This window comes from Andrena cerasifolii, chromosome 11 (genome assembly GCF_050908995.1).
Source record: "Andrena cerasifolii isolate SP2316 chromosome 11, iyAndCera1_principal, whole genome shotgun sequence".
In the NCBI taxonomy this organism is placed as follows: domain Eukaryota; kingdom Metazoa; phylum Arthropoda; class Insecta; order Hymenoptera; family Andrenidae; genus Andrena; species Andrena cerasifolii.
Genome location: NC_135128.1, coordinates 12494209 through 12505586, shown reverse-complemented (window position 1 = coordinate 12505586; position 11378 = coordinate 12494209). Strand labels below are relative to the sequence as shown.

The 11378-nt window shown below is 44.5% G+C and overlaps 1 protein-coding gene and 1 long non-coding RNA gene across 6 annotated transcripts; one reads left to right on the top strand and one right to left on the bottom strand.

Annotated features, from left to right (window-relative positions):
• Positions 1 to 374: 374 nt before the first annotated feature.
• Chico (insulin receptor substrate 1 chico) lies at positions 375 to 10828 on the bottom strand. Of its 5 annotated transcripts, none has more exons than XM_076822991.1 (10): positions 8580 to 10828; positions 7742 to 7887; positions 7379 to 7664; positions 6897 to 6992; positions 5936 to 6238; positions 4846 to 5255; positions 4200 to 4615; positions 3660 to 4074; positions 3302 to 3458; positions 375 to 3231 (listed from the first exon to the last, which is right to left on the bottom strand). In XM_076822991.1, exons 1-10 carry the CDS (start codon positions 8962 to 8964, stop codon positions 2279 to 2281), a joined length of 3567 nt encoding a protein of 1188 aa, XP_076679106.1. In that variant the 5' UTR covers positions 8965 to 10828; the 3' UTR covers positions 375 to 2278. The 5 variants fall into 5 exon arrangements, with proteins under 5 accessions (XP_076679106.1, XP_076679104.1, XP_076679105.1 ...); XM_076822989.1 differs by having other exon boundaries at positions 3302 to 3545; positions 8580 to 10826; XM_076822990.1 differs by having other exon boundaries at positions 3302 to 3545; positions 4200 to 4612; positions 8580 to 10826.
• LOC143374711 (uncharacterized) lies at positions 5214 to 5999 on the top strand. Its single transcript, XR_013086733.1, has 2 exons — positions 5214 to 5353; positions 5461 to 5999. It is a non-coding gene; the product is annotated as an uncharacterized LOC143374711 (long non-coding RNA).
• Positions 10829 to 11378: the final 550 nt, after the last annotated feature.

Genomic DNA, 11378 nt, shown 5'->3' with positions numbered 1-11378 from the left:
CTTTGAGTCGCAGATTCGATTGAACTTTTGCGTATATTTAGCGGAAAACATGGATAATACTTAATGTGAAACTTAAAATTTTTCGGGAAGATCGAGTTCAAAGTGTTACCCTTTCCAAGACTTCGAAGATTGACAGAACAAGATGTACTTATAATAATGTTGATTCATTGAATTAATAAAATTGTTAAGTTTGCAATAGTTTAAGAAAATAAATAAATAAATTAAATATATGAAATATTTCACAATTAGCCTGGATGAAGAGATCGTCAAGTATGTACAATAATTCAGAAATTATTGTGTTTTATTATGAATATAAGCAGTGATCCATAAATTATAGACACAACATATTAGAGAAATCATGCATAATTAGATAATTGTTCATCTTTTATTTACGTATTTATTTAAAAATAATGCAGTTTCCCCCAAGTGAGACATAAATACTCAACAAAAAAAAAATTTTCAATTAATGATCCCCTTCAAAAATATCCGATTACTCTGAAAATTGCATGAAAAGCACATATCATGAAAATCTACATTCATGAAATAAATCCTCAATGCTTTGAATCTGTAAAAGAGTCTATATTTACATGTTAATCTTTCGATTCAAAACAAAGAAAATTCCTTGTAGGTACCGGGAAACCAAAAATTCTTATAACGCGATCTATTTCAAGTGGACGGACATTCTGTTAATCTGCAACGAAAGAAGAGAGAAAAATCAATCTTGTCTGTATACTTTGAATTAAATAAAAAAAAAAAACTTACTTCAGCTAGTGGTCAGTGAACAATGTACACTTAAAACAATATTTATCTGTACAGCGATACAATGAATCAACGCGTGTCGTCTATAGAGAGAAACCTTCCGCAGAGGTGTTACTCGAAGGAATCACTTCATAAGGATTATATGTAATGAAGAACAGCAATATATACTGCTTTATTCATCATTAATATACTTATACGTAATATAGATACGTATACGTATATATAGCATTATTTAGAGAATGCATATGTATATATACACGATATGACATAATTTATAACCGAACTATCCTTACACCGTATGCGAGGAGAAGTATGTCGTAAAATCGAACCCATAAAACGTGGTAGTATTAAGAAATATTTTCTCTTCTACCCGCGGTAACAACATCGTCAGACTGGTTATATTTAATTTCCTTCTTTCATTTTTTTCTTTACACAACCAATTGTCTATCTCTCCGGTTGTACCATCTTTTACAGAATACCCTGTAAATGCGTATGTATGTTATATGTAACGTGTGTAATCGGTGCGAGGTATGCACGCGCGCGTACACACCGCACAGGCGGTGTCCTGACGGTATTTCGGCAATTTGTAATTTATACGAGAAAGCGCGATAACACACATACGTATAGCCCGCTGCGAGGAGCGTCCACCTTTCCCAAAACACGAGCTCTGCGACTTAAATCGATCCAACATTGGCGAGCGACACAGCCTCTACCCTCGCGAAGAGATACAGCGCAGCCATACGCGCGCTCGCAATTAGTACTCCATGTTTCTGGTAAAAACGTATGTTCGTACGTATCGTTCTACGTTTCGTACGATTTCAATCGAATTTAATAAAATTAAACGGTGATTAGTAATAACAATTAAGTTAATCGCTCTAGTATCTACAAATACGTTTAAAATAGCCGATAAATACTATTTCTTTTCACCGTCTTCCAATCGACAACCATTCGTGGACTTACTACACACGTAAGAATACTTCGTCGTTAACAATCGATGATAATAAAACAACTGGGAACAAGATAAAATCTTCAACATCCTGAATAATATCAATATCTCGCATCGAAATATCTCACTTAAAAATCAATACAGAAAAAGGAAAAACATTAACGGTCTCGACGATTCGCCCACAATATACACAATCTCTCCGTTGGTTACTACATACGGATAAAATCGAAACAAAAAGAAAACAACCAACAACCGATACAGTACGACCAGAAGTACAGGCACTAATGTCGCCTTCAGGAAGTCAGAACCATACGCGACTGATAAAACGATGATGATTCAAGGTTGGGATAAAAAAGAATTTACTATTTACAGTTCGTATCCGACACCCTGCCATTCGCTATCATTAATCCCGCTCGGCCAATGTTGGAACGATCGATTGCCCTGTCTGGTCTACTCGTTGTTATCGCCAAGAGCGGACAGGGCAACGAGCCAATCCAGCATCCCGCGGCCCGTGACGCGTAAACCTACCCCCTCCCGATACAGAGCTGCGGTCCGCGTTGTACGATGGTACTTTTAATTCTGCTTGAGTTTGGCGAAATCGATTTCAGCGTAAGTGAAGCCCTCTTGGGTGGCCGGCGAGACGGGCGCCGTGCTCCCAATTTCAGGCAGATCGAGACTAGCGTAATGCAACGTTGACGCAGCGGACTGTTTTGCGCAACTGTCGTTCCCTAACGGGCTCGTGGTAGCCGTGGATGTGGGCGTCGGCGTCTCATCCATCAATTTGGGAGATGACGCTCGCCTGTCGGCGGTCGCGTTTTCAGCGGTTGTCTTAAAACCCGGCAACGTCGGGCTCGTGTTAGGTGAGGCGGTTATCAAGCGGGGTTTCGACAGGTTCAGGTCGGAGAACTTCTTCGTTACAGCGTTACACGTGCTATCTTGCGAGGTTAACAAGTTCGATATCACTCGATTCACGGGATTATCATCCTCCGTAGGACTAGACGGCCTGTCGTTGGTTAGTTTCGGCAAAGTATTGTTCGCTTCCATCACTGGGACGGCGATGGTCTCGATAGCATTAGCTATACTCGTGGGCTCGACTATAATGCAGTCGTTATTTTTAGAAGTAATAGTTAAATCTGTGGATTCGCCGTTATTTTTCTGATGGGTGAAGGACTTTTCGGGTGACTGAGGACTGTTCAAGGAGAAGGGGAAGATGGTCGCCGAGGAGCCCGTAGGTGTCGCCCGCGGTGGCGACGCGGGTGTACTCGCTAAACTTTCTGAGTCTGGACTGCCGTCCAGGGGTAAGAAACTAGGCGCTTTCGCGGGTTTACTTCCTGCTTGAATCGCGATCGGTTCGGAACGGGGCTTCTCCTTCCGACTACCCGGCCGCGTTACTTTGCGACTGTTTTGATTACTCATATTCATGTTTATGTAGTCTTGTTCTAAGCTTGTTCTTGATTTAAAATTCATGTCGACGTAGTCCGCGGGTGGACGCCTTGGTAGATCCACGGGTGCCGTTCTCGTGGCGCCTAAAAATAAAGAATAACGATGAGATCATTAGTCATGTGCAGCTAGAAATGCGTTAAATCGATCTTTTACCTGGTGGGCCGTTCGATTCCACGCATTCCTCTTGAATAGGCGATGAAATTTGCTTAGGACTCGTATCGGAGTGTGACCAATCCTCCACTACACCAACATCCATTCTCACGTATGGCGATTCTGCTTCCACCACTGGCTTCAAACTAGTAATCACCGGCTTGTGCGCAGAAGCAGAAGATGATACATGTATGTTACTATGGTTTTGATTGGCAGTGATTGTATTGTTATTGTTATTACGATTGATCTGAAAGTTTTTAACATATAATTAATTTTCTAATTATACACTATTTAAATTAAATTCACTCGTTGTACTCAATATACTCATTTGAATTGAATTTCTAATTGAATTCACAAGTACCTTATTAATGCGGCTCATATCGACGTACGGAGCGGTGGCCGACGAGGGCGGTTGTCCAGGAGACATATCAACATAGGAACTGGTGTCGGTGGCAGTAGAGTATGAATGTGGCTGAGACTGTGACTGCGAGTAGGATGAAGGTGATGAATTAACGGTTGTAGGAATACTGGGTTTCGTGAAGTCCAACTCCATCAGATCTTCCATGCGCTCGGAAGTCACAGAACAGCCGGAGTTGTGCCCCCACGAACTAGACAGCAACGGTGCCGAATTCGATTTGTTGGAATTTGTTTGTTCAGAACCAGCTGGGAACGATGTAGTGACTACATTCGCTAACCTCCCAATTTCAGGTTTTTTAGACCTGCTGCCCACGGAGAAAGCCCGCTCCCTGCTAGCTTCCTGTTGAGCGATATCCAACCTGCTCGAAACACCAAGAAGATATACGATTGCTCGATATACCTTTGTTTAATTTTGTATAAATAATAAATAAGGAGTCCAACTGAAAATATTAGCATCCCAGAGAATTAAGATAAATGCTCGTACCTATTCTTACGATGCTTGTTCACAGGATCCGGCCGAGACCCAATGGAATAGGCTCTCGTTGGCCTGGCTGACAAATCCTCCCCAGGCGGCAGGAAACTGGCCACTTTGTCTAAGTGGTACTCGGAGAACCGTAGGTCTGTACTAGGTGTACCGGAAGTAACAGAACAACTGCTCCCACCGTGAGACATATCGTCAGGGTAATGGCCGTTTTGACTATGCGAGGGATCCATATCGACGTATCCGTTGTTCCCAACGGGCGCCATAGGTACGTAACCTTCTGGCGCGTGAGTTTCTTCGACAAGGGACGACGCCCGTGAATGGGAATGGCCTGTCCCGGAACACATTTGGACGTAGCCTCCGCCGCCTCGACCAGGACTCGATCCACAAGGACTGTACATATCTGTATAGGAACTCTGCTGTCAATACAGTAAATTGTATACGTTATTATTTCGTCACTTTGCTATTCTCAGAAGAAATGATCGAGGAATAAAGCGCAATAAAGGTGGTGACCCGTCTCCCGGCTCGCTGACCGAGTCCCGCGTTAACGAGCAAACACTGGGAGCATCGCGCGCGATTGATTTATTTCCTTGCGTCATCGTTTTATTGCCCCTTCCCCGATCATTCGAGAGATACCGAGGTAACCCACCTGGGAAGGAGAATGCGACTTGAAATTTGGCGAATATTTCTGATGCGGGTGATCCATAGACCACGGGGCGTAATCATCGCCATTCTCCTCCAGAATGACAGGCTCGTCAGGCGTCAAGGAGTGCCCGTACCTCGACACGGTACTCTCTTCCAACGCGGTTTCGCCACCATCGTCCATCGAGAGGGATGAGCCCGCGGAATCCGTGGAGCACGCTCCGGAAGCGGGGCTGATAGGCATCGACGTGATTGGTGGCGAATAGGAAAGGCCTCTTACATACATAGAGTGCGGCCTCAGAACATGAGGCACGAAGTGAGCGTTTCTAGGGTGGCTTAGTACCGACGTGGGATGACTCTCGCTGGTTGCACGGGCCCTCGAAGGCAAGCTGTCGCATCTGTCCCGGCCGTTCGCACCTAGAAAAATGCTAGTCAGTCAGGATGCCGCGAAACGTTCCGCCCAGGAAACCAAATTTGAAGGAAAAAAACACAACCATCCTCCCAGCATAGCAGTGGTTAGTTAGTTTGCATAATCAAATGATTCCGTACAGATCTGGTGTATATATATATATTTGCATAATCATATATACGAGTTTGTTATTGATTTAAACATGTATTTCAGGTCAAGCATGGGGATCATGATCAACGAGATGATTCCAAACGGCAGGAATAGGTGGACGGAAATGTAACTCGATGCGCAGGGAGTGTTGCAGAATAATGGGAAAGAAACAGCCTCGCGTGGAACGTACTTCACTACCTGCTTCGCGGCGGCGAGCAGGAGGAAGAAACAAAAAAATGAAGCGCAACTTTGTTACAGATAAGTGCGGCATGCAAATGATTGCATGCAAGTTGAAGCTTGCAGATCCAGGGCAACGCGATGTCATGAAAGGCCGTAACTGTAATGATACAATACGAAGCGATAGTTTCAATTTCGGCCGCTTCGAAGGCGACTCGAAGTCCGCGGAAAAATGATGAAGAAACAAAGAGAAAAGGGGGATGGGGGACAAAAACAAGAAGCAGCGAGAGGCATAGACACTAAAAGAGAAACAAAGAATATCTCTTGCTCATTTATCGTATGACGAAATAAAAATACATACAGCGTAAAACTGATCTTTTAGATGATTGCATTTGATTGATAATAACGGCAGCTAAGGGCAGCGACAGGGTTCTCTGATGGGATATTGTCGCGGTTGTGGTTGTGGCGGTCACGGTAGCGGTCGTGGTAATGGTGATAGTGGTGGTAGTTGCTGTTGTAGTTGTACTTGTTGTAACATGAACGGATTGGGAATTATTGACGGAATGGGGATGACTCGCTATCGAATGACGACGCCTAGTGGTAGTGGCACAGTTGGTATTAGTCGACGCAATCCCAGCAGTCCCAACCCCGGTACCAGCAACGGCTGCAACCACACAGCTCTCACTGTCGTACAACTACTTTCTTTTTCTTTCTGTACTTCTCATAAAATGTAATTCAGGCGACGTAGATGTTAATGAAGATACAATTGAGTTTCTCGTAAAAAGGTTTATGTATAGGAATTCTTTTTAACAGCGATATATCGATCTAGCAGACAGTTTCATCGATCTATTTTGAAAACTTGATGCATTCTCTTCGTTTATGTATGAGACACGCGCTTGCTTTCGTTGTACTCGATCTTGTTAATAAATGTATCTACAAGCGTCATATGAAGAATGTTGAAACATATTGTGCAATAGTAAGATGTCTCATCTCCGCGCGGGAATCTATGAAACTTTAAGGTTATTCCAAATCTTGGATAATTCTTGAATGGTTTCGTAAAAATGTAACACGAAATTTAGATTCTAAGATGAAATGAAATAATATAATATTTTGTTGATGTCGCGAAAGTTTGGTTGCCACGAATAATCGTTTAATGGAAACACCAGACATAGTAGCAAGAAAACACTAATGCTTCTCTAAAGTTCAGTTTTCTAAAGGTTCAAATGTTTGCGAGAAGGATTATTTTAAACATGACCACATTATCATCCTTTGATGCCCGCGTAGAAGGAAAAAGCAAACAACTACAATGACAGAAAACAGACCAGTGACTGTATTGCAAGAAGAGGTACTCTGAGTCTGATTAGACTGCTCCTGTTCCTGCAGTGGATCCATCTGCTCCTTGTGCGTCCTGTGCTCCTCTGTAATACCCGCAACCCATTTGTGTTATTCTAAAGCTGACTCTTCAACTGTACATATCGTGTTTCAGCCGATATTTCAAAGCATATAATATAGTGCAGTTATGGTGTGGTGTACAGAAACTACTATCTCAGGCAGTGACATATGTGTGGATTTGAAAGTGAGTTGCAAGTGGATTATTTCTGTGGAGTGAAACTTGTGCACCAACTGTTCGATGTCTAAGAGAAATAAAACTAAAGTGTCGCGCGTGTATGGTACACTTATATACATAATCAAAGGTGCGCATCTATACTGAATAGAGATAGCGAAAAGGGATGGTTATAAACCATAAGTGATATTGTGTGAAGGTACGCAAAGGAAAGAAGCATTCCTCAAGATTGTCACTTACCCAGTGGCGAAAAGTTATGGAATTTTTGTCCAGCACGACGCTGCATCAAAAAGATCGGTTTGCTCGACTCAGTTGCAGAAGAGCTACGCTTTCTCTGGCGTGGACCCACGTCATCTTTGTTGTTTCCAGACCCACTCATAGTGTTCATAATAGCGAGATGCATATTGTGTGTTATGGTGCTGTCTTCAGCCTCCATCCATAATTCACCACCACCCGTGACTGCCGAACGACCTACTTCCATATAGAAGATACGTTCCATGTGCCCACATCTTCTAATGCAACTCAACTATGAGACAAAAGGCCACCATTAGTTATACTTCTTAAGTCCGACAGAATTTTTTTCGCAAATCTCTGTGAGCTTACAGGAAATTCAAGAGAATCTGAATTATCCTCTGCTCCAATTTTCACCAGGCTTAATGTTCGATCAGTTAAACATAGCCTGTGGGGGCCATGAATATTCTTTCGCTCACCCAACCCTTTTTTTTGCATTGTAACTTGCCATACATGTTCTGCAATAAAATGGTTGTATCTTATTATAACTGATAATAGGTAACACACTGTACTACAACACCAATCACATTTGTCACATTCTCTTTTATTGTTTCTCCATGATACAAAAGTTTTTGTTTCAAGAATATTTTTAGAAAATTTGTCTGATTACACGAGTCCTTGTAATGTTAATATTGGAAACATTCTTGAATGTACAGACTGCATGTATGCTCGATACAAATACTTACATATATTCAAACAGGAATCTGTGCATATTTAACTTTATAAGCAACTGTCTTTATATAGAAAACGCTATCTTTGCTTCGTACAGTTCATTTGAAATATTATCGAATCATTTGAATGTCATGAATTAGAACGTGTTCATTAAATGAATATCCAAAAGAAGGATGAAGTTACTCGAGGAAAGTTTCCTTTTCCTTTGAAAACAAGCGTGTTTTCTTATTTGGATCCATCTTTCGGCCTCTTTATTCGCTTGCCGTGAAATTACAGACAGTGACGCATTTGTAAAACGGGTAAACAACTAACTTTGAAGCTCCAAAACATCGGAGTTTCGCGTACCGCTCGTGTTTACGAACAGCGGACCGTATCTACCTGAAAGTCTATCAAAAAGTTGCTGGCGCGTGCAACGCTCACGTCCCGTCTCCACGATAAACGCGGTCTAAATCTAATTCAAACCGTAATAGCGCATTACCAAATATAGGCCGAGGTTGCTCTCCATCGGCCACATCACCGCTCTGGAGCAGAAGCATCGCCTTCAGCCACTCGTCCAGCTCTTTCTCGTTTTCGAGGATCAAGCAAAAGCACTCGTCTTTCGTGTAGAGCGCGATAACGTGCTTGTACTTGGTGTCCACGCGTTTATTGATATTGAAGCAGCTGTCCAGCATGATGCTGCGCTTCGGCGGCTGCCTGTTCTCGAACTTCTTCTTGCTGTCGTAATATTCGAGGCAGGCAGGATACGCTGGCGCCTCGCCGCGCAGAACGAAGTACTTCTTCTTTTGAGTCTTTAGCTTCTTCACGTGTCCGCAGAGAACCACGGGGCCTCCTGAGGGGGAGACTAAACCCCTGCCCGAAGACATCGCCGTGGTGACGATCAAAAAGGCCGTCGTTGCGAAGAATCTTGCGAATCCTCCAAATGACACGTTACTCCGCACCGTTTACATGCTATAGGGGGATCGCGGATGATCAATTCATCGCGCCCATCTTGCACCAAAACACGCTATCTCGATAGCTCATCGTGACAGAATATCCATGCTCCCACCCACGTTGCCCGAGGAGCTCGGTTTATGCGAGAAACACTTCCGCTCCAAGCGGTTATTACCCGAGAAACACGAGACTCGGAAACTACTCGATTCTAGACTCGATTCGGCGGAACTGTGATATCGCTGTTTCCGCGCACATGTCGGACCTCCGAAAAGCGGTCCTCGTTTCCTCCAGAATTCGCGACAATTCTATATTGCGATCTTCCCCTCTTCAACGTTCTGGGTGCCGCCTCGCCGTTTTATCGCAGTAAAAGGTCGCAGTCGATATCGGACTCGGAAACACGCTAACGGTGTAAGCACGTGTCGGGGGTAAATAAGCAATAACACGCCACCGCGGTGCATGTGCACTCAACGTGTACTATAAGGGCGTCGCATAGGCCATCGGGGTGTATTTCCTTCCTTGATACAGCTCGTGCTGAGGTATGCAATCGACTGGCCCCAACTTCTCCGAGGTTAGGGATTTGGTGGAAACACGATCAACCCTACGACGGATGCTGAAAACCCTTCGTGATGGGTTCGTGGAAAATAGAGAGCATGTACCTGCTCTTAGCTTTCCGCGATGGCGGTCCTCGGTGGGCCTGGGTTCCACCTGTCACGCGGTTTCGTCTAATTTCGCCCGCCACGATTCGTGGCTCTGGTATCCCAGGGCGGATTGCAGCACGCAGCCTAAGGTCAACAACAGCCTTCGCCACCATTTACGACGTATTTCGCATACGTTCGGACGACTTTACCAGAGGGAACCGCTCGAACCTTTGAGAATTGTTTTTCTCGGTTACAAGACTCGTGCACCTGTTTATCGCGTCGAATAACACAATTTACTGCGTGGTCCACAATGGTTGGCGCGTATATGCGCGCACACAAGCGGCGACGTTGGCCACATGTAAAGAAACACGCTTGTACACACCGCGACGATACAAGAGAGAAAGAGATAGAGCCAGGGAGGGAGAGAGAAAGAGAGAGACAAACACACGCGGGCGTGTTCACGTGTACACACAACACACGCGGAAGCGTGAGCTCGCGCGCGCTGGCCAGCTAGCACGAGCTCCTGGCCGCTCGCTCGTTTTGCGAGAGTACGTTCAGAGGGAATACGCAGCAAGGTAGAGAAAAAGAGAGAGGGACATGCGACGCACACGCAGGTGGGTGGTTGAACCCCTGTTATCGTCAGTTGGTGCGGTATAAAGGCGGCCTAGCTTCGGGTAAATAGGCTATTGTCAAGGGCAGAACAATTTTTTCATGCGCAATAGTAGGCACATCAAAACACGACAGCATTCCAGGTCGATGCGAAAGAACGCACTCCTCTTCCCACACCCCTTATATATAGAGCACTTTGCGGAAGGAAACAACACGAATGGAGTTCACAGTGCGGTTAACAACGTTACGGCAACGTGCACGCCTTGTTTTGAGCACCAACTTCTGAACGAGCACACACGATATCCGTCCACGGCAATCACATCTGCTCGAGGTGAAAAATTCGGGTCTCCTTTCGTGCCCACCATCCCTCTCGTCCCCCTTCCGCCCGCGTGCGAGCGAGCGACAAATACCCGCGTCACTTGCGATCACGAACCTGTGGCTTGACTGTTTTTCCCGATAACCAAGCTAAAGATCACCCGATTCCGTGGTTCCTCCCGTGTACACGTCGACGTTCACGAACGACACGCACGTATCTTTGAACTTTTTCCGTCACACGCCTAGACAGCTAAATAGGCGCTCATGTCCATCTTGTAAAGGTCATGTGTATGGTAAGCTCCGCAGTTGTAAACAAGATGTACGCAGGCGCTAACCGCTCGAATGGCGGCGACGGCGGCGACTCGATACGCGATACGCCACGACCGTAAATACACATACGTACGTACGTATTTACGTATACATGCGGTTGTCTCCTTTGCAGTGGCGTAACTATCGTGTCGACTAAACACCGCAATGCGGTGGATCCTCCCGGAGGTCGTTCAAGTTGCGCTACATTCTTCTGAGAAACGTAAGTTTATCGGTGATCGGTGCTGGATGTAATACACTTTTCAAATAGCAAATGACGGATAGCTTTGTTTAATTTCCATTTGCCGCATCATCCTAAACGAAGCGACAGGCTATTTCACATCAATCGACGTTTTAAGGTGACGCTAACATTTTATTTTCATTGCCGTGGGAATATAAACACGGTGTCATTTGGAGTAAACATCTTCGAACTTAAATACTAATTAAAGTACTGTTTTAAATGATAAATTCACCAGAAG

Excerpts from the sequence above, each read along its gene's own strand:
- Chico (XM_076822989.1), bottom strand. The coding sequence starts at position 8,964 with ATGTCTTCGGGCAGGGGTTTAGTCTCCCCCTCAGGAGGCCCCGTGGTT. Across the intron at positions 6,993-7,378 it reads CCATAACTTTTCGCCACTGG|AGGAGCACAGGACGCACAAG; the intron begins GTAAGTGACAAT and ends CGGGTATTACAG. Across the intron at positions 4,616-4,845 it reads AGTCGCATTCTCCTTCCCAG|CAGAGTTCCTATACAGATAT; the intron begins GTGGGTTACCTC and ends CTGTATTGACAG.